General features: G+C 33.9%; 1 protein-coding gene across 3 annotated transcripts in view; it reads right to left on the bottom strand.

Moving 5' to 3' along the window:
• The window catches only part of LOC145678353 (uncharacterized), a 241,160-nt gene that overhangs the window by 68,719 nt on the left and 148,357 nt on the right, over positions 1–24,084 (bottom strand). The window contains exon 1 of one of the 3 annotated variants that reach the window (XM_081748402.1): positions 19,534–19,644. The exons of the other annotated variants lie outside the window; for them this stretch is intronic. Within the exon in view, the coding sequence (XP_081604528.1) occupies positions 19,534–19,629 (96 nt within the window). The 5' untranslated portion in view covers positions 19,630–19,644. Of the gene's footprint in view, positions 1–19,533; positions 19,645–24,084 lie in introns of those variants that run through there. 3 annotated transcript variants of the gene reach the window in all.

The raw sequence follows: 24,084 nt of genomic DNA on the forward strand, positions 1-24,084 counted from the left end.
TCGAAGTCATGAGTTCAGAACATCTCACATAATAGATTTAGCAATAGACTGGTCAACTTTCTTAATATCTTCTATTACGTTACCGTTATCAGTATAAGAAGGACTCATACGGGCTCTGTCTAGAAATGCTAATGTACAACTAAACACGTAAATATGAACTTTTATAAATGTACATTTTTTTACATCAAATAGACTTCTATTATAATTCCCGATTGCCATTTATATCCTTCTTATCTTGTTAGAAATGTTTCGGCCTTATTTAGAAAAGCATAATCTGCCGACTTAAAGCAAATACATTCATTTTAACCAGTCGTTATAACTTACGTATATGTAATATACAGTCATCATAAAACAAGACTATATTTCTCAATATTACATATTCGCTAACACATCAGGTTGATTTGATTGTTTTATTTTAGCGTCCCTTTCAGCAGCGAGGCTATATGAGATGTGGACCTACAGTTTAACGTGGAATCCGAACCACATAAGCTCCCGCCAGGAATCTAACTTTGTCTAAAAAGTATTGAGCCTTTGCAGGTAAAACTGGAGAATGCATTTATTGTAATTTAAGCATAACCTTATGAAACAACACACGTATGCGCCATTTTCTTCAATAACCTGCCATTTTTCCGGCAATATCATAATCCCGTCACTATAGAATTTCTATGGAATCTGGTTAACAAAATGTGACAAGCGGGTTTTGCAGGATATTTTGAAACTAACTTAATATCGTTCAGGGAGTTCTGCAGGGACCGAAACAAATAATACTCTGATGGTGGCAGATCCGGGCTATACGGTAAATGCATTAAACCTCCCAACCAAGTTTTCTCAATATCCAGTGCCGGATTTACGTATAAGCTAAACAAGCTATAGCTTAGGGCTCCACGCTCTTGGGGGCCCCAAAAGTTAAAGAAAAATTGAGTACACATTTTCAAAATGTAAGAAAAACAATAAAATAAAATCTACATATAACTACATTACTTCGTTTGTGTAAGCCCTTATGGTTAAGGAATGGGGCTCCTCCTGCTAGCCTGCTTCCTAAAATATAACTGGTTTCTTCATTTTTGTATATAGGGTCCAACGTTCATCTGGACACATAAAGGGCCCCATTATCTTCAGTAGCTTAGGGCCCCACTAAATCTAAGTCCAGCTCTATCAATATCTGACTAGTCATTAAAAATGTATGCGGTCTGACGTTGTCAGTATGATATACAAAACCTTTTTTGTTGACCAGTTCCGACCAAGACGCGAAACTATTTTGGTACTTTTTAAAACCAATGTTAATTTTCACTTCGTGGCCTTCACTTATTTATGCACTACTACTATTATATACCATGTATGAACAACGAGGTATCAGCATAATATGTGTAGTCAGTTTCACTGGAGATTGTTTCTGAGCGATTCTCTCAATCCTCTCATTCATCTGTATGTACAATTTCTTTTACTTGATCCCTTTTAGGTTTAAATTCCATTCTGATCAAAATCATATTCGTGAAGCAGGAAACCAAGTATTGTATCTTCAGATGGGGTCTACCGTAATGCATTTATTACATTATACATTATCCCTCTACAGCACTATGTCTCCGCTGGAAGCAAGTTTAAATATCCACAAAAGTATCTTCGTATCCTATGACTATGCACAAAATAATTCAACATTCTTCTAACTTCCTGCTAGCAGGAATTTTACCACGGATGAAGTACCAGCCTTCATCCACTTCAGCCTTAAAGTGCTTTCAAAAATCTAGAGTTGCACACATTTGAATTATCAATAGTATTTGATCATCACTACTATATTCACACATAAAGCTTACGTTCTGCACTTTCCTCCATAAGCAATTCTTCATAGTTATGAAAAAAGGAATCATTCGCATGCATTAATTGAAGCACTTTTCTTAATACTAATATGACCGCTGCTTCGAAATCCGCGTTTAATACTTGGAGATTCACGCATAATAAATAGCATAAGCAAGTCATACAATAAATAGTGTGCTATCGTAATTCTCTACCTATGTATCAGGTTGTCATATATACCTTTATCTGAGTAATTTTCTCACCCATCAGTCTTTGGTTAGTTTTTATCCTCGATATAAAATATTAACCCTAAATTTGATATAAGAACAAATAGGATTACTAACAACTTGGTCACAATTGCCACAACTTATATTTTTTAATTATTTAAGAAAAGTAGTGATCGCAATTGTCTCGAGTTTTTACATTACCGCAATTGTCGCAGGTTGCAATTTGGCAGATATTCCAATCAATCATAGCCTCATTATGATGTTGCATCTCGATCCTCAACTTCGCGTCCTGTGGCAAATATTACTTGGAGACTTTCAACCTCAACTCAATATGCATCTTATGCCACCTCATGCATGTGAACTAATAAAAGTGCGAAGAGGTTGGTCTTCATTAAATTGTTTAGATTTGACGAAAGAAAATACATTTAAAACTTTTGACTTCTCCTTCTTTCACATTATTGCGGCATTTATCCCCACAAGAACGTAAAGCACAATACTTGATGACCCTTTCATTGACACAATTCCAAATATCTTTTGGTTAATGGGGAAAATGTTGAGTATAATGAAAAAGGGCAAATACTTCTAAAGATATAACTAATGATAACCTATAGCAGAAATTCCGTTATGTTTCGCTCTGGAATTTTCATTTAGTAAAACTTATTTTGTCACGATGTAATCGACTTCTGTATGTATGTATTGTGTGGTTTTGATTGAGCGAAACAGGGAGAGGCCAGGACAGTCACGTCGCTCGAAGAAGAAGATGGGAAGGCAATTTAGCCAAGATTCATGACAGAACCACAGCCCAAAGGCATCAGAAGATTTGCCAATAGGTCGATGAGACCAAACAAAAAACTAGAGAGCATCACCTGAAAATGTAGGTCGAAAAAAAGGCTAGGCATTTAAAAAAGAAGAAACAAAAAATTAGAGGAAGATTCCCCCTAGCTATAACTTTCCCTTTTTGGAGTCATCCAAGTGTATAGCGTAATATACAGTGAAACCTCTAAATAACGGACACTAATGGGACATGAATTTTTGTCCGCTATTGAGAGGTGTCCGTTACAGAGAGGTTACAGAAATTTAATTTTTCACAATGGTAATTGTATGCAGTAATATACAGTAACTGCATTATCTATGAGCGTAGATACGTAAAATTCAATATGAAAATATTCTATTTAGTACGCATTTGAATTGTTGGGAGGGATGAAGAAGAAATTCATTTCTTAAATAATATTATTACTGGGGAATGTGTTAATATATTCGTTCCTTGGATGAAAAGGCAAGTTATTGGAAGTGCATATGTTTATTGACCCAGTCCCAATCACAAAGAATATCCTCTTAGTGAAAGTGAAAAGAAAGCCGGGAAAACCCCAAACCTAGACTTGTTCCAGTGTCATAAGTAAAAGAAAAGTGATACTTTTCCAAAAAAGTAAGAGAGGAAACATTGCTCGTTGAAAATGTTATTGTAAAACAAACATTATTTTGTTATTTAAGAAATTGTCGGGAAAGATGCAAGACTCAGATGAAAAAGAGCTAAATTTGTTAGGGAAGGGAAGATCTTTCGCGTAGAATTCTTGGCCATACGACTGACCTGCATGAGTGTTATTACTTATTGAAGGTTTTCTAGGATTTCCATCAGAAAGCAGTTTATTGTGGGCATAAACAAAGAAGAATTTCAAGTTCAGCTTGAAGCTGCTCTGTTTGATGGTTCACCAGTTCTAGACTCATGATAGATACACTTGTGGGGAAAAGGCTTTTCTGTCTACTGTAATATATTGCGGAACCGATAATAATTCCTGTCCGTTATGAAGAGGTTATTGAAAGTTTGGGGGATAAAAGGACTGTCCGCGTCCGTATCTGAGAGTGTCCGTTAAAGGGAGGGTTTTGTTCCATAAGAGAACGTATAAATTTGCCGGGACAAAAAACTGTGTCCGTATTATAGAGGTGTCCGTTATTGAGAGGTGTCCGTTAAGGGAGGTTTCACTGTATTGCCTTTTCTTTATTCACTAACAATAGCATAAGCAATTGGAGTTATGTTTATTATTATTTTCGAAGATGTGTTGACGTTCAAAGCAGCTATACTAAGAAATTCTAAAAATTTATTCAGAGTTGTCATTAAAAATAATAATAATAATAATAATAAAAACTATATACATATCAATTCTTGTGAAATGAAATGAAATCTTTGAGTTTTACCTCCTACGCTTACGCCGGTTAGGCTAAAGGAGACGGTGATGATGAGTAATGAATGAAATGATGGAATGAAGAAAGTGGGAGGAAACGAGAGAACCCCGCCCCGAGGAAACCAACGCACACGGTACTTGTCCACCACAAGATTCACTTGGCAGATATCAACTCTTGTATCTGTGTTATTAGTCCAAATGTTCTTATATATATATATATATATATATATATATATATATATATATATATATATATATATATATATATATATATAGCCAGATCCAGGATTTTCTGACGGGAGGTGTGTAACTACCAGTACATTTGAATTAAATTTGATTTTTTAAAAATGCTTTTAGGCATCTGTGAATGAGAAATTGCCCTGGAAATGCTACGCGTCTGCTTTTGGTGAATCCTTTCTCTTCAACTTTCAGAAAATTGAATTGAACTATTGATTTTGCAAAAACTTCACTTTCTTTTAAGCCCGAACGGACACATGACAGCAGAAATTTTCGGAAAGTTTTGGCATTTTCACTGCTAACTTCTCATTTTAGATAGTGCATATTTACAACGAAGTTGGGGGTGCAGGTGCACCTTTGCTCTCTCCCTAAATCCGGTCCTATATATATATTCAACTCACAAGGGAAGAGAAGGAGATTATATATTGAAGTGAAAGAGGGCTTATACACCAATCGAAAGAACTAATGACGCATATTACGAAATTGTAATAAAAATTTTCCGAATGCATTACTGTGCGAGTTATATGAATATAGAGGGTGTCCAGGAAATCCGTTTTCATCCCTAGAATCGCAAACGGCGAGACAGATGCAAAAACAGGAAAACATGTATTTGATCATTTTAAAAGTACAACGTATTAAAGCAAAAAGTGTTGTCCCAGGAGCACCCACAGCGTCCCAGACATTGTAAATGGTAAGGGGGTCAAGTAACACATCGTTGGAAACGTGCTGGGAAATAAAAGAAGACGGAGCAGGTCTGGACTGTCTCAAATTACGCTGTGCAAAATGGCGGCCGGTCAAAATGTCAGCAAAAACGTCATTCTAAAATCTATGACCACTCCTATAAATCTGAAACGGTGAGACAGACGTCAAAACAGGAAAATACATGTACCATCATTTCAAAAGTACAATGATTGAAAATAAAAATATTTGTCCCAGAGTCCTCCACAGGGTCCCAGACGGAGTCCTACTCAAAATTTTCAAATGGCAAGGGGGATCAAGTAACATATCGTTGGAAAGCTGTTGTTAAATGAAAGTAGATGAAATCAGTCTGGACGCCCTACGATAACACTGTACAAACATCTTTCTTTTCAGTTCTTTCTGTAGTCGGGTTTTAGTTTGTTTTCACTTTAATTCTTGTACTCAATGGAAAGAAAGGAAATGCTCTTACTGTGAGATTCTGCTCTTTGGGTCCAGTAATGTCTAAATGAAGAAATAAACAAAAAAATATAATAAAATAAAAGAAAATTAAGAAATAAAGAAAAGAAAAGAAACAACATTTGACATCTTTGAGCATAGAGCTGATTAGGTAACATATAGTGTACAATAGTGATACTTATACCCGTTGTCTGATTATCAATTATAAAATGATTGAAACAAAAACATTTGTTGCGCCTGGAAGTGCGAGTACGTGCAAATGTCTCACAATGAAAAGTGCCGATTGCAAAATGAAAAGCGAATGCGCTCGGAGAATCGAAATGAGGATGTACATTTTCACCGGCTGCCAATTTGCACAGTTTAATTTGGGAGTCGAGACTTGTTCCGTCTTCTTTCATTTCGCAACAGTTTTCAACGATATGTTACTTGATCCCCCTTGCCATTTGAAAATTTTGAGTAGGACTCCGTCTGGGACCCTGTGCAGGACTCTGGGACAAATATTTTTACTTTCAATCATTGTACTTTTGAAATGATGGTACATGTATTTTTTTCCTGTTTTGACATTTGTCTCACCGTTTCAGATTTATAGAGGCGGTCATAGACTTTACAATGACATTTTTGCTGACATTTTGAGCAGCCGCCATTTTGCACAGGGTAATTTTAGAGAGTCGAAACGTGTTCCTTCTAATTTTCATTTCTCAACACATTTCCAGCGGTATGCTTTCTGACTCCCTTATCAATTACAATTTTTTAGTTGAACCCCGCCTGGGACCCTGCGGGTGGCCCTGGGACAACACTTTTCGCTTTTATACGTTGTACTTTTAAAATGATCAAATACGTGTTTTCCTGTCTTGGCATCTGTCTCACCGTTTGCGATTCTAGGGATGGAAACGGATTTTCGGGACACCCTGTATATTCATATAACTCGCACAATATATGCATTCGGAAAATTTTTATTACACTTTCGTAATAGGCGTCAGTAGTTCTTTCGATTGGTGTATAAGCCATCTTCCACTTCGATATATAATCTCCCTCTCTTTCCTTGTCAGTGTTGTAATATATATTCAACTTGACTAACGATCATAGTTAGGATCTTAAGTGATGAAAAAAATATATAGTAATAGGTTAACCAAAAAGTAAGGGAGGGAATAGATAGGAAAAGTATCTATATACGCCAAATTGCATTAAAATCTAACAATTTTGATGAAAAGTTAACAAGGAAAATTATTTTCTCATCATACTATTTAAACACATAGACTTCAAAGCTAGTGGAAAGTTACTCCCATTTAATAACTGATCCTTGACTGATTTCAACAAGAAACAACAAGGATAATTCGGATGCATACAGCAACCAGTTGAGAATGCTCCAAGAGCCTTGCCAGAACTTACTTAAAAAGAATTAATACTTCTTATTAAATTCTACAGGCTTTATAACGATTGTTCTATGTACTTTATCATTATACTCATTAAACAATTCTTGTAATATATATATCCATTTATGATTTCCTTAAGTACTAAATTTTTCCATATGTTTTGTTGAAGAGTTCTGTTAAAAGTTCTACGATATCTTGTTTTACGAAGACACATGTTCAAAATGGAGGGCTCAAAATTGAAAAATTCGCAAAATGTCATCTGTCTATTACTTACGGTTCCCGAGATATGGCTCCTTAGATCTCCCGAAATCCTAACTTTTCTTTATATATATAATATCTGGGAAACGATGGTAAGTTGGCTAGTGGCCACCGGTTGCTATTTGGTACCAAAATGTTCATCCTCTTAGATCAAATTTCCTTAGGTCAGGGAAATCAGGGAAGTCAGGGAAAACTCAGGAAAAATTCCAGCTTAGTCAACCATTAATGATCATAGTATGGAACGCTGCTCAGATTTTTATGAGTGGTAAGTGAAATGTACGTATGGGCAATTGATTATTATTTGTCTGGAATAAATGCTCTCATATATAAATATTCACCGTTATGTATTCCTTATTTATATGTCAACGTTATCCGACACCTGTCATGAAAGTCGGGTAATTTTCTGTCAAAAGTCAGGGAAAGTCAAGGAGAAGCCAGGGAAATAAATTTCTCCAAATCAGTAGGAATCCTGTAGATATTGATCAATACCAATATAATCTCTCTATGACTTACAGTTCTCGAGACATGGTTCCTTAAATCGGAACTTCTTTGGCCAATATCTCGGGAACGGTAAGAATGACGCGAAAAATTCCACCACTTCTCTCAAATAGTTTTTGATGCTCTATCGAATGGAAGGCTCAAAATTGAAAAATTCCCAAATAACAGACAGACACACACACATATATATACAAACATAGAGAATTGAGTAACGAACTTTTTAAGTTCGTTGAATATACACAACATTTGGATCTAAATCGAATAATTTATGTAGTTTATACTGGAAAATTATTTTGCATGTATTTGTGCAAACTTGCAAAATGGGCTGGATTTTATCCTTTTGTTCTTAATTAAATAAATCTCGAACAATATGTTTACGTCCGAAGGTACATACATACTACGTTTTTTTTTTAATCGAATAAGTTTTAGGAATGTTATCGTGTAACAGACAGATGGACAAACACAGAAAATGATATCGGTTGAGTTGAATGCTAGAAGCTCACTACGCTCACTTCAATTATTCAAATATTGATTTGAAGGCAAGTACTATTGATAGATACGAATGGAAACTACTTTCAGTAACGTGGAACTCGAGAACACATTTCGGTTCATATCGGTTTCTTAACTTTGTAATTTTGACTTTACGTTTTCTATACATGAATCATTAGTGTCGAAACAGAAGGGCGAAAATGGAAATTCTCCCTTCTCGATTATGAGTTAGTAAGTTTGAATTCTGAGGCTGTTCACACTGAATGATCCTTAGTCTCACCAGACGAATGTTAGGATAACACCTTTAAGTATAACCTGGCTTCCAAAATTTCATTGTTAACTGTTTTCAGTATAAATCAATTCCGTATTTGTCTGTTGTCTATACCAGATCCTCCATAAATTCTACAATATTGTTAGCATCTAACGAAACAGAACTTCAAACATGAGTTATATACCACAATCAGTACAACTTATTGAGTTAAACAAAATTGTATGAATAAGTTTAAATCTTCATGCCCAATTTTCGAGAAAAACTTTTTTCTAAACCTAAACATTTATGCTATACGATAACCGCGTCACTTCCATTCAAATCGATCGGCATTTGCGTGTCTGTTTGTTCCATGATAACGATCGCAAAACATATCTGATTTAAATGAAAATCACTATGTACTTTCCTTCAGCCTTCCGAAGTCAGTCTATTTGCTTGGAGTTGAAATTCATGGAGAATAAGAGAGATTAATGGTTGTTAAATCTTCCCCATGTTGCAATAAAACAATGAATACAAATCAATTTTGCAGGATAAATTACGTAAAAATTATTCGATTTTGACGAAACATAGTATATAGTTTCTCCAGAGTCTGAGGTTAAAATCTGTCACGAAGAAAGAAGTGACTTTACCAACCCCTCTAAACAAATATAATAATAATAATAATAATAATAATAATAATAATAATAATAATAATAATAATAATAATAATGAATGTTTCCTCATAAGTTCCACACAAAAAGGTACTGTTAATGCAGTATGGTACATATTTTCTTTGAGGCTTCCGAATCATCTCTCTGGATAAAATAAAATCATTAAAGACTGAACTGCTGGATGACCCCTCTCCGTTTTTTTTCTAACAAGCCGACAATAACTTTTGTAAAAATAATTTGATTTTAATGGTAATATTATGCATATTTTGCCTGAGGTTTCCACAATACTGTACTCAAAGCATGAGATTAAAAATTGTCAAAATTGAACAAAAACTTAGACTCATAATGCAGAGTGAACCTCCGCCATGCTTTTAAAAGTATGTTTCAGCGTAAAAATATTTTAGATTTTGATGCAATGTGGGCTTAATTTCTCGAGTTTTTGTAGACATCGCCACTCACTGGATTTAAAATCAGTCCTGAATGAGAGTATGTTTATAGTCTCCTTCCTCATTTTTTTAAAAAAAATATGTTCCACGATACTTTCGTAAAAATTATTCCATTTTGACACAATAAAGTGTAAATGTATATTAAGGCTCTCACGCAATCGCCAAAGTTTGGAGTTAAAATCGGTCAAAAATGAAGAGTCAATTACATCACTCCTCATTCTATGATTTAAAAAAAGTTCCACGACAGACAACAAATGTGGTAGACAACATCGTGTACATTTTCTTAGGATACTCCCATTTCTCTCACATTCTCATTCCACCAATTCTTTCATCATCATTCACTTACCTTAATCACCCGTCTCCGTTAGCCTAAAGAGCATAATCGTGGGGCCTTAAACTGAAAGATTTCATTTCATTTCAAATGTTTCGGAAGATTCCTAATCGTCTTGCTGTTTGATGTTGCAAATAGTAAATATTAATGGAATGAATCTCCCTCTTCCTCCCCCAGTTATAAATAAAATATTCCATATAATACTCCGATTTACATAAAATATTGATTTGATTTGATTTTGGGTTAAGCTTAACATTCAACAGCGAGGCTATATGATACCCGAGCCTACAGCTTAAGTACCCGGCTATTTGTAGCGTTTGCAAAGCGTTTTTATTGCTCATGCGTACGCTTGGAATACGCTGACCATGTATTTAAATGTGGATGGCTAATCACAAACGCGAAAGCAATAAAAACGCGGAGAAAACGTCAACTCGAGCGTATTTGGTGCGTTTCGGAACAATAGACCGCCTGCTGTTTAAAAGATGTCACAAGAAAGGGGAAAAAAAGGAAAGACGTGTTGCCAGGCAAGGGGATTTTAGCAAGTAAAAGATGCTTTGTGCAGAGTACTGGAACTCTGCTATTATAGACCTGGACTTGGCAAAAAGAGACCAGGAAGCCCTGACTGGCTCACAGCATGATTTATAACTCTCGCGAAAGTAAAGTTACCAAATAGCCACCTTGGTCGTGTTTGCTCTAGAGGGTAAGGCTTCGAAAACGCATTCTCAAATACCCATAGACTAACGTGGGATTCGAACTACATGAGCTCTCACCGGGAACAAATATAAATGAATGGTTTGTACGAGATTAGAGAACTACTGGTATAGTTTGCAGTTGAAATTAGTAGGAGGAAAGTAGCTGAATTGCTCGCTTCCACAATGCACCAGCATCACTAGTTTAGATGAAATTGATACTGACACATATCCTCATTGAGCTTTCCATTGTGATACTAGTAAGACCACAGTACAAAAATACGGTTGATGAGTTATAGCCCAAAATAATTATTAGCTTTTGAACTTTATATTGTCCAAACATGACACATATATAATAATCGATGTATGATATTAATCTGAACAAAATGACATGTTTGAAGATAAATTTTCATGTGTAGTTTTCGAGAAAAACAAAATTGTTATGGCGTAAAGAGATATGTCATCCATTGCTAATAATATTTGATAGTTTTTTTTATATATTATTTATTGGAATAGATTATTTATTTACTTATGGACTCTAGATGTAAAAATACACTGTTAAATACTAGCTTGTACCTATTGTTGTTCAAGTTCCCCTAACAGTGACATACATGCTCCTAATAATGAAAAATGTACTGCTAACAGCTGAGACATATCTACTGCTTGTAAATAACTACCAAAATGTGGGATGTGAATGAGGGCCGGATCCAGGGGGCAATCGCCCCCCCCCCCAGAAGAGGAATTTTTCTTATTTTATATATAAATAAAACCCATCCCAGCGTTTGGAGCTCTTAAAAGTAGCTCTAAGTAGCAGTATTACAACCCATCTTCCCCCCCCCCCCAAAAAAAAGTCCGTCCTGGATCCGCCGCTGATGTGAATACTGTTCGAATTTATATTTAAAAGTTATACTCCCGTCAGAACAGTGGTGGATTTAACATAGGGCCGGGAGAACTAGGACCCCCGGTTTTTTTGGGTAACAAAAATATTTTTTTATTTATATATTTTTGAAAGTTCATAGTAAACTCATGATATACCTATCATAGTCTGGATACTGGCGGCCCCCAGTTTTTACCTTCTACATCCGCCACTGCATCAGAATCGGAACACGTGATCAAGAGCAGGAAAAGCGAAAGTTTTAGTCATAAGATGGAGCATATCTGAATGATCAGTTTGGCATAACAGGAAAGCTTTGTTCATATTGTGAAAACTTTTTTCCTAATCTCTTTTCTTTTTCATTTTTCTAAATTCAATACAATTATTTTAGTTCTTGATACACGAAATCCACACAACTATGATAGTCTGACAATCTTGACAGAGAAAGATAAAATGTGTGTGTATATGCTAACGGTAAAAATTCCCTGTCAAGAAAGTTTTAACTGCATGTTATGATGCTTTTGAGATTGCAATATGACGTTTGTTTTCTTTTGACTGTTGTCTCTTGAAGAACTTCCGTTTCCCGGATCCATTCTGCTACTACCGTTCGTGTTTTTCTTTCTCGCCAAAGGGTGCTATGTTCGGGGAAATAAAAAAAAACATTTTGACGCCGTAAATCACGTCAGTTATATACCAGAAGTTGATGATGCTATCTATCTGTAGCTGAGAACATTTTCGTGGGAAAAATCTCCGAACGTCAGAATGTACAGAGAATGAACGGTGTGCGGGGCTTTCTCATGCAGAAGGTAACTTCCATTATTATGATAGCTGTCTACAAGTCCATGATCCGTACACATCGAGATTCATATAGCTTACTGAGTGTATATATACACAATATATCTTTTCCTTTGTTTCTAATTGTCATTTAAATATTAAAATCTCCACGCACCTGTTTAATTGTGATGTCACAATTAACTAGGCACTATGTTTGCCTTCCTTCTCATAATTAAGTTCGTTTCTGATACCGTTTATTTTCTGAATAAAGCATGAAACACAGATTTAACATTACGTTTCTTTGAAATATGAGCTTTTTATATATTTAAAAAGGTGAATGTAATAACATATGACAGTACAGTACGTATCCCTATCCCAGGGCGCCGATCCTCCCCCAATGTTCATTTGAGCCCCATGTATTTTTATGAATATGTATTTTTATTGTTATATGTATTTTTTTATGAATATACCATATTTGGCAAAATTTGAATTCAATTTGTCTTAAAATCCCAATATATGCCTTCTTAGACCCTTGTCTGCAACAAACACACGTCTGAATCGGCACCCCCAAAGTCAGGGGCGGATCCAGGGTGGATTTCTGGAGGGATGGATGCTAATACTGATACTTAGAGCTACTTTTAAGAGATCCAAATTCTGGGATAGGTTTTATTTATATATAAGATAAGAAAGTTTCCTCTCCTAGGAGGTGGGGGTGATCGCTCCCCTCTGGATCCGCCTCTGCCCAAAGTTATAGAGAAATCGGTACCCTTGTCTCTATTCTTAGTCAGTTGTGTTACGAAAACTAGTGTCCTCTACTTGTTAACTCAAATAGCTCCCGAATTACCCTACAACGCTGGATTAACGCCGAAACATCCAATAATAAAAAATCGAACCTGGTTATTTGCATAAAAGCAAGAGTAATTAGTCCATACCGCCATATAAGGAAAGATGGAAGGAAAGGAAGGGATAGGAAGAAGAACACAACTGATCGATAATTTAAAAAATAGAAGAAAATATTGGGAGCTAAAAGGGGAAGCTGAAGATCAAGAAACGTGAAGGAAACATTTCCAGGACCAAACCTAAAATTTATTTTTAGAAAATGAAAAAAGTAATAAGTCCCAGGACGTGCAAAAGGCAGAACACTTAATAATAATAATAATAATAATAATAATAATAATAATAATAATAATAATAATAATAATAATAATAATAATAATAATAATAATAATAATAATAATAATAATAATAATAATAATAATAATAATAATAATAAATGCTGTTCATTAAGTTTGTATAATCACTTTAACAATTTATAATTATTATAAATTTATTTTCGAGATCTAAGATAGGTTAGTTAGTGTTGCCCATGACACCCAAAAACGAGACGAGATGGGCAATACTAGTTATTATCTATTTAACTGCACGGGAATACCGAATATTAGATAAAATTATTTTTAGTTCCTTACTATCGCACCATATAACAATTACTTGGAAAGTACTAATTACGAATTTCCTTACTAACCTAGACACTAAAATACATACAATAGTTTATCTCGAACATTGAGATATACATTAGGATATCTAATATAATTTCATTTGCTCCGAATCTCACGATACCACCTGCAAGGTTTTGTGCACCTGTGTTTACGCTCTGCTTCTGTTTTGCTACTGTTCAGAAAAAAAAATATACGTAAAGAAGGCAAAGCATTGGACTCGTGTTTCACTCCAGTATAGTTCTTGTTCTTTCTATTTGGCATATTTCCTTTTCTCTTTTTCTCAACAAAACACTAGTTAATGAGAAATACAGCCCATTACTTTTTTTTTCTTTCTTCTGCAGGGCAAAGTCAAACATCCTTTGTTATTTCACAGCAGCCAGCAAGTTCTGCAGCCCTCTGGGTGTACAGAGAAAAGGTGAAGAATCTTAGGAAAATAAGAACAGGAGAAATGGACAGTGCTACCACTATATGGGAAAAAGGTACTAATTATTTCTTTTGAAATAACAAACTGAACTGTCGGTGATATAGGACTAAGTGATTTGCATTAGACATGTCAAATTAGAATAACAAATAAAGCGCCAGAATCTTATATTTGGGCAAAACTAGAAACTGTCCGTCTGAATTGAAAGTATAAATAATGTCCACTTCAAGTGACTTTGTGAAGCTACAGATCACGAGAAATTCTGACTTACCATCTGATTTGTTGGGTAATGTGTATGTAGTATGTCAGCTTCTTTCAGTGCTCGTCGTATGAGAATGTGAGAGTGTACGGAAGAAATACGGAAAACCCCACGAACACGCTGTTGTCTACCACAAACTGACATGGCCTGGGATCGAACCTCGCCTAGAAGAATTATGCTCGTACCTCGTTGCTACTTTTTATAAAAAGAGAATTAGAATTCATGAGAAGGAAATAAAGCAAATTTTCCCTCCTAAAAGTTATGTAGATTTGGAATAATTCTTTCTTTGAAAGAGTCTCTACCCAAATTTCCTCTCAGCATCCCCCACTGATTAACTACAATACACAGTAAAATTAGTCACTCGTATTTTATGCCCAAACGAACTCTTGTTACTTTTATAGTGTAAATTTGGTAATAATAACCAAGATGAAAATGTAAACAGTAGATTCCAGTTAATGAAGTTCCAAAAAAGGAATTCAGTCATGAAAACTCAAAGCTCATAGGACAACGAACCATGAAGAAGAAAACTTTTCTCACACAACCACACACACATATCACACCATAATATAAAGCTCGCTTCTCGTCTGTCTGTCTATATGAATAGCAACCAATGGGATAATTGGATCTTCTTTCCCAGCGCACATAATGGGCATATCTCTAAAGGCTGCTATTTGTGTTCCCGAGGGTAACAGGTTTTCAAAATCAAGTTACTAAAATTGTTATGATAATTGAATGTTTTCGTGAGACCATAATAGTCGTCAAGTATAGTGTTATAAGCAAGGAGCTTCTCTTTCAATATCCAACAAGGAACTTTAAACACAGGGTTCCGCATCTCTCTACATCTTTTACAAAATAAGGGGCTTATTTGGATAAAGTCATTAGTGGAAAGTTTAGTACCATGTACGATATTCAACTATTCAAACTTTTGAATTATAGTGAAGGTGAAGAAATGTAATGTGAACATATGAATATATATATATATATATATATATATATATATATATATATATATATATATATATATATATATATATATATATATATATATATATATATATAAAGCATTTTCAAATAGAGGAATATCAATAACATTGGAACTCGTGTTTTACGTTCATTTTATTTCCATTTTCATAATTAAGGATTTAAAAAGTTAGATTGTGTTTATTTTCATTTATAATTATTCGATGAATATGTTAGTAGATAAACTAACGAAACGATCGTCGTGATAATTAGATATAAAAATAAACACAGCCTATTTCTTTTAAAGTTTAATTGTAGAAATGAATTCATACTGTTGTCGAAAAAGTATCATCAAATACTTCATTTTGTTGATTAGTTGTAGCTTCTTCAATTTCATAATATAGAATTCCAGCCCTGTATGATTTAAGAAGTAACAAGTAGATAAAAGGATCCTTAGTCGTCTTCAGATAAGAAAGTCGTCACTGAGATACTGTCTCGTAAACTAGAATTTAAACTATTCCAGATATTATAATAAAGTCATGTTTTCAAGCGAAAATTTAAGGGATAGGTGATTATGAGTTATCTAGCATATAATCAGATAGGGACTGAATAGTTGCCATGGGCTCTGGTGTAAATGTAGAAGCACGCAGTTCTTACTTTTACCACAACGGCGTCACAAGTGGTAGCACATTTCTGCCATCTACACGTCTATATACTAATCCATTACGAAACAGCAAAAAAATGACAGCTCAGCTAAAACATTGTGCTCTTACTTCATCCACATGTAAATCCTATTGCATTTTAATAAAGTTTCTTATTATAACTAGTAACGCTATGCATTTGTTGAAGAGAGCGATTATACCTCTTTCTTCACCTAACTTCAACAGCATTGCCCAAACTAAAGGAGTAAGTCTCTGGTCTTCAATAAAACATACACTATGTTCTACAAAAATCTAAAGTTTTTAATACTTTTTTTAAAACTGAAAATATGTAATAGAAAATTGTGGAAAATCTCATTTCAACTCCGAACAGATGAGACAATTGGGAAGCTTCACACAATATTTCGCAATATTCTACCAAAATCAATCTTTTCTCACGAAAATTATTATAGATTTTTTTAAAATCACAGGAGAGATGACTAAGTGGGATCCTCGATAAACACATACACAATATTGTGTCAAAATCGAACAATTTTACGAATATTCTTTAACCCGTAATATAGGGAGGGTGAGGGGGGATAAGGTCACTTTATCATTCTCGATTCAATTTTAATCCAAGCAGTCAGAACAGTTGTGAAACCTGAAAAATATGAGTTATACTATGTGAAAATCTAATATTTTTTTACGAAAGGTATCGTGATTCATATTTTTTATTTGGAGGGAGGGTAGAAATCTGTGTCATAATATTAGGGAGCTAAATTCACAGCTCATTCTTGATTAATTTTAATTCCAACCACTGGGAGTTACGGAAGAGAGTCAAAGAAAATACAAATAATATATTACCAAAACCGAATGATTTTTTACCAAGTTTATCGTGGAACTAATAAAATCGATAAAGGAGGGGTAAATCTACTACTTTATTTTTTATCGATTTCAACTCCATGCCGAGATAATGGGAAGTCTGAAAGAGAACGTTACACCAAAACGAACTTCATGTTATCGAAAATTATTGTAGAACACGTTCTTTTTTAACTTGAATAGAGACAAATTGACCATTTCATTCTTCGTGGTTTTAAACTCCAAGCTATGGGGATGCTTAGAATGCTGTAAATAAACTATATATTATGTCTTATCGTAACCGAAAATTGTTACGTGGTTCATCTTGGAAAATTGGCTTCCATTATGCGTTTAGCTTTACAACAGAGGTGGATTTTACCCATTTTACCCCATTTTTCTTAATGGATTCCAACTCGAACAAAGGGTTATTTGTGTAAGTTTAAGGAATTTATATACAAATAAGTTTCTTTAAATTTGGATACGTTTTGCGTGGTTTATATTGGAAAATTGTTACCCATGTAAATGTTCTAACTTTCAACATGAGCTGGATTTTACTTTATTTCCTCTTTTATTTTCGATTGATTCCAATACCAAACATTTATTAAAATTGAATAAATTTTACGAAAGTTATCGTGGATCGGATCGACACACGGTCGCTGCTAAATTAAAACGAAGTGCAACACGAAGAATGTGGCTAACACCAAGAAAAGTAACGATTAATTCTTTTACTTTACTGGCTATTATTTCAATATCAACCTGTTTATTTAATACAAAATTCTATTTTCACGACAACGTTTTCTTTTTTTCGTTTTAGTTTACCATTTAGATTATTAAGAGCTACTGCTTAAATAAAATGATAAATTATAATATTAAAGGAATTGTTCTTTTTCCACTTTTAAAAGCGGAATTTTCGGAAACACGTGTACGCTTTTTTAAATGAGACTTTTATTGCTGATTTTCATTTTCCGAATTTCATGGTTTCCTGCAATTTTGCAACCATAAATTCTTGTTGAGAGGGGGTCTAATACTAGAAGACACTATTTCTATGTACTATTGATTCGGTGTTATTTTACACCCAAATAGACGTTAAGTAATGGTTTAGTACTGCCACGTATATTGTCGAAAAAATGATAGAACTAGGTTATATATATATATATATATATATATATATATATATATATATATATATATATATATATATATATAATAGGAAGTCTAAAGATAAAGTGTCAGATCAAATCTTCATACTACCTCAACCATTTCTGTGCTAAACAAGTATAGTTTTAGAAAGGTTTTACGGAAGTGCACAAATATATTTCGATTTACGAACTTTTGGGGGGTACGAACGAGGTAGGTTCCCTTTTGGATGCACCCCTGAATTCGTGAGATATTCCATTCTTGTGGAAAACTTTGAAAACCCTTTTATCCTCTTCCCTTTAAGATATGTACCTCATCTTCTCAACCCTAACTTCTAAAAAAAAAAAGATTCATCCAAATTTCGCTTCTACTTATATTGTCATAAGTGAATGAATAACTTTACCCTAAAAAATATTATGGTATAGATAAGTTATAATTAATTTATTGTCAACCTATTAAATTTAATGTGAATCATTTTAACATCAACCTTTTTATTTAATATCATTCATAATTATATTAACATCAACTTATTTATTTGATATTGATCATTATTATTTGATATAAATCTATTTAAGTGTTATCAACTGCAATTACATTAATATCAAACTATTTACTTTTATTAATCATTCTTATTTTAATATTAACATATCAATATTTATTTGATATTAATTATTACTATTTTAAATCGTCCTTTTTCAGTATTACCAATTATTATTTTAATATAAACTATTTGTTTAATGTTAATCATTCCTGTTTAAATAAAGATGGTAGGAGAGTACATTTGTCTGTGAATCGTAATGCTAGCGAAAAATTATCATATAGATATTGTATTTTCCTTGCACGTATTCTTCTTACAAAGATCTACGACGCTAACATAATCAGAATATTCGGATTTTGTTTCAATTGATAAATTTGATAATTGAAACTATGTTACAACATTTACAATTCAATACTATGAGCTAGAGTTGCCCGCGAGACGAGACGAAACAGAATTTTTGTAACAAGATACCAGACACAGCAATCTCAATAGAAACACTTCTTGCATCATATTTACTTTTTTTTTTTTTAAGACAGGATAGCATCAACCGTACAAGCCATTATACTTGCACAACTACTTCAGTACGAAAATGAAACGAAATGAAACCTTTAGGATTACGTCCCACGGCTAGGCTAAAGTGATGATGAGAAATGAATGAAATGGTCGAATGAAGAAAGTGGGAAGAAACGGGAGAGCCTCGAGAAAACCCACGTAAACGGTTTGTCCACCACAAAGCTCACTTTGGCGCGAGCTGGGATCGAACCAAGGACTCCATACCTTAGAACTAAACACTTTACCACTGAGCCACCGCGGCCCATTACTACAGCCCATTACTAACTTAGAAGTTCATTCTTCGAAATAGTGTTTAAAACTTTGTATTTAAAAAGCACAGGTTTCCATACACACAATCTTATAAATTTATATTTTCGTAAGTTTGATAAATACTTGTGTCCAACTCTAACACAAATAAATTACAAAACACTTACGTTACCGCTACTCTGAATTTTCACTGCTGTTCTTGGACTCCAAGTTCGCTTAACACGTTTGAAATGGCACTTGAGACTTCGAGTGAAATGTCGCATATTGCAATGTTATGTTTCCACTAGAAGCAGGTGATACAATAATATTGAGCCACATGTAGCTAACAATAGCAACACTCTGCGATATCATTCTCTCTCTATTATAATATACTTGTGTTTACTAACGACAAGACTCAATACGTATGACTGCGAAACAGACACTCGCCGAGTGTGTAATATGAAAATACGTATTTACAGGTATCAATTAGAATGACGTCAGTGAATGCCTACAGATATAAAGGTGAATCATTTTGATGTCCGTATGGCTTCATTGCAGAAATATTAAGCGATGAAATCAGTTAATAACTAAAATTTAGTTAAACGAAAAGTTCTACAGTACCAATTAGAGTTTAGTACGGGAAAAAATTGTCTAAGGATGAAACATACACCAATCGATAGAACTTATTAAGCTGAACAAAATTATGTATGTCAATATAAAAGCTCGTTGATAGTTTTCTCGAAAATTGATAAAAACAAATTATTTTACCTAACCCTAAAAAATTAGTGCTGAACGCAGCGCCGTAACTTAGAGATTTTTTTTTTCTGGGGAGCAAGCCTTAATACGCATGTGTGTGGGCCCCCCTAGAAAAAGTTGTTTTTTTTTAATTCTTGGGTTCCCTCTTTCCATCTTTCTCTTAATCTTTTTGGGCCCGTCGGAGTCTGTGGACTCTCCTCCATGGCAAGGTCTGCGGGGCCGTTAGTTACGCCTCTGGGCCATTCCATACATGACAAATTAATTAAGGGAACAATATTGACAAATCTCAAAGCCATACGAATATATATTATTTCTAGGGCCGCAAATAGTAGACATTTTTACTGAAATGGGCCCTCGACTCATTTTTATTTTATTTACCTCTTGTGTGCTGTTTTGTTTATGTAGTGAACCTGTTTGATGCTTCATTTATAATTTCATATTTGTATCATATATGGAGTAATAACATTTTGTCTTAAAACAGGCCCCCCTCGAACAGAAGGGAACTTCCCTGGGGGGTAGTTGCCCCCAGCCCCCCCCCCCCACAATTTACGGCCCTGGCTGAATGAAAATCATGAAACCTATAAAGGAGAGGAGGAGCTGAAGATATTCTCATAAAACTCCTTATTGTAACACTAACAAGATTACAGTACGTAGTGTGGTTACTTAGTATAGATAAAAATTATTATTAACACCTAAACATTTAGAGCGGTATTCAGAGAGAATTCGTTAATCTAGGGTTAGTCACAGAATAGTTAGTGTCATACTAGATCTTTACGAAGGAAGGTGCACTTTTTGGTATTCAGAGTCTACTTTGAGTACAACTAAAAAGTTGATTTGGGTATGATTAACTTATATAACATAAATGCATCGGGTGGGAAAAATAAATATGGCAACTACGGAAAAGTACATGAGCGCATGCGCAGTCTGTAAAAATGAAAACACATGAAATACGAAACGTGTCGCACACTAAACTGCGGTCTCTGCTCTAGTTAATTAGTCACATGTGATTAACTTCGTCAAATACTACGTCCTAATGAGAGACTCTGAATATAATTTTGATAACAATCCGTTAGTCAACCCTGTAGTATGGCGTTAATCAGACATCGAAACGACTCTGCATAAGGCCCTTAATTTGTATTTTATTAAACTATTGTCCGAAGTTAAGACTTTTAGGCCTACCTGTTGATAGACTATATCAAACTTAACATAATAATATCCTTAAGGATAAATTCTGGTGCTGGTTTCCAACAAAATCGATAAAAACGAACTTTTATGGCTCGTGAAAAGGACAGTAGATCGTCCGTTGCCAATAATAATTGATAATCCTGTTAGAACAGATTATTTTTATATTTGTGTACTCTATATGCAAATAAAATACTCTGTTAAATGTCAGACCATGCCTTTCCTACCAGTGGGACACATAGTCCTAACGGTTATGAAAATATTACAGTAATACACTGGCGTCTCTGGGATGTAAAATTTGTGTGTGTGTGTGGGAGGGGGGGACAAGCGGTTTAAATGGCACTACCTAGCCCAGCCTGTTTATTATCTTCGATTCCATTTGTTACCTTTCTGCTTACCTTCACAGACCCCATTGAGGTGTGTCAAGAACTGTATTATAATCGTTTCACAGCCTGAATATTATATTCCAAATAAATATTATTATTATTATTATTTATATGTTATTCTGTCGTTAATAAATAAATTAGAATAAAATGTTGAATATTTTCTACTTCAAAATATTGGGGGATACGCGTCCCCCTCGTCCCCCCACCAGAGACGACTGTAACTTAATATCTTGCAACATTTGGGTGTTTTAATTCAATTTTAATCAATATTCATATTTTCCAAAACTAGAAATTATGGATAAAAACTTACAGAGTAGTGAGAATTTCGTAATCTAGGTAGTTAGAATTCCATAATATCCACCATTTTGCTTAGTTCAAAAGCACATACTTTAAAATGGAATATACATATATTAAAACTATGGCAACATAGCTATATAAATAATGTACTCAAAACAATAAATTATTAGAACCATCTGCAGAATAACTCAACTGAACCGGAATAAATATATAATATGGAATACATAAAATTTAAATGACATTAACAAGAAAGATTAATATACATATTATCTGGTAGGTAGGATGTCAGGAAGAAAGCTTCTGTAACGGAACAAGCAGTTACACGTGAAATATACTGATTTTATTTCTTCTGGTTCCGGATACAAAATTTACTACCGTATTGTATGAAAGCAAGAAATTTGATGCTTTACAGCGTATTTTTAAAAATATTTTAATTTCCGAGTTTTAGTATAGAAATGTGAGTTTATTTTTAGATGTAGTGGGTTTGTAAGACGAGCGTGTATTATCTGATAATGACAAAATGGTGCTTAAGATTGCCAAGTATTTAGTAAAAAAAAAAGAAAGAAAAAAGAAAAAGAAAGAAAAAAAAGAAAAAAAAGAAGGAACAGAAGTCTATTCTAGATTAATTTTCAAAGGACTAAATTTTCATTTGTTTGATCTTCTGTTCCCTTATTTACCTTCTTCTCAATTTTATTTCCCTTTTTATTATTATTGTTTTGAAATAAAAGAAATAACGATAAAAAAATATCTAAACAGTGAATCTAGCCTCTTAAGTGCGTATTGGGTTATTAGATGGCTACACGTAATTCTAGAAAAAAAGAAGGATCACACATTTACATAATGACTACGTATATAAAGCAAGTAAATACAAACTCTATAGATATTTTGTAATAATGTATTGTTTCTTAGACAATTCAAGGATATAGAAAGTTGTCTGTTAAGATGTTGACTTTTATTATGTTAACGAGTATGTTCTTTATTTTTCCACCTAGCATCATCCTTTAAATATATATTACCTGAAGATGAGCTCTCATCTTATTTTATAATAAATGGCCTTTTGTCTGAATAACACCAAAGAGAATAAACGCCTTTCACTCTTGACACAACTTTTTTTTTCTATTATTGAAGTGCAAAGTGGATCCTATTCATATTCCAATAATCTTCAGCCTTGTTTAAGTCACGGATAGCAAATTTCTCATACTAAACTTTCACTATGCAAAAACATACGGTGTTCACTTATCCATCTAAATGTTCTCTAAAACTCACAAGCTCTAACTCTGCTTTAGGGAAAACATCACCTTCTATGCCCTCAATATGGTGACCCCTACGAAATGAGACGAGACAGAAATATCTCCTAAAGTTTGTAGAACTCTCATGTCGTCTCGATTTCTCGAAGAATTCTTTATAATCTCGTCTTGATTTTCAAAAAAGCTTTTCTCGCCTCGGTTTGTAAATTTATACACAAAATGTACGCCGTCATTTTTTTTTTTTTTAAATTTCATCTTGAAGTTATCAAAATCATCCGCGTCACGAGAAATCGACAAAGGGTATGATATAACATCTAAACCATATTTGTTATTGGAGTATATTATTAATACCTTGCATATCTGTAAATGTTAATAAATTGTCTTCATTGTTTTCATACATTCACTTTATCAACTTACAGTTTTTATATGCATTGAAAAAAGGAACATTTTGATAGGTCTATATCATATACATAGGTGGCGCCACTTATGCATGAGTTATATATTTTTGCAATTTATTAACCACCCTTTTAACCTATATTCAGTAGCGCCCTTCCAGATCTGTGTACTAAATTTAAGCTCAATTTTTGCTGCAGCGAACCGCAATTGTTACATTCATCATACCTTGGGACGATTCTCCTTGCAGTGAATCAAATAGATTTAAAGTCAAATAGACTTATTTCCACTTTTTTCCGAGCGAAACTGCCTGTTACATCATTACTCTGAATGGCCACTCAACTTCAACCAGCAATAGGCCTAATTGAAGCCAATACATTCGCTATATGAATTATGAATTATTACTTGGCGAGTGTTTACTCTGATTTTTTACTACGTTTATTATTGTTATTTATTATTATTATTATTATTATTATTA

Source organism: Thermobia domestica, chromosome 2 (assembly GCF_964235325.1).
Source record: "Thermobia domestica chromosome 2, izTheDome1.hap1.1, whole genome shotgun sequence".
Lineage (NCBI taxonomy): Eukaryota > Metazoa > Arthropoda > Insecta > Zygentoma > Lepismatidae > Thermobia > Thermobia domestica.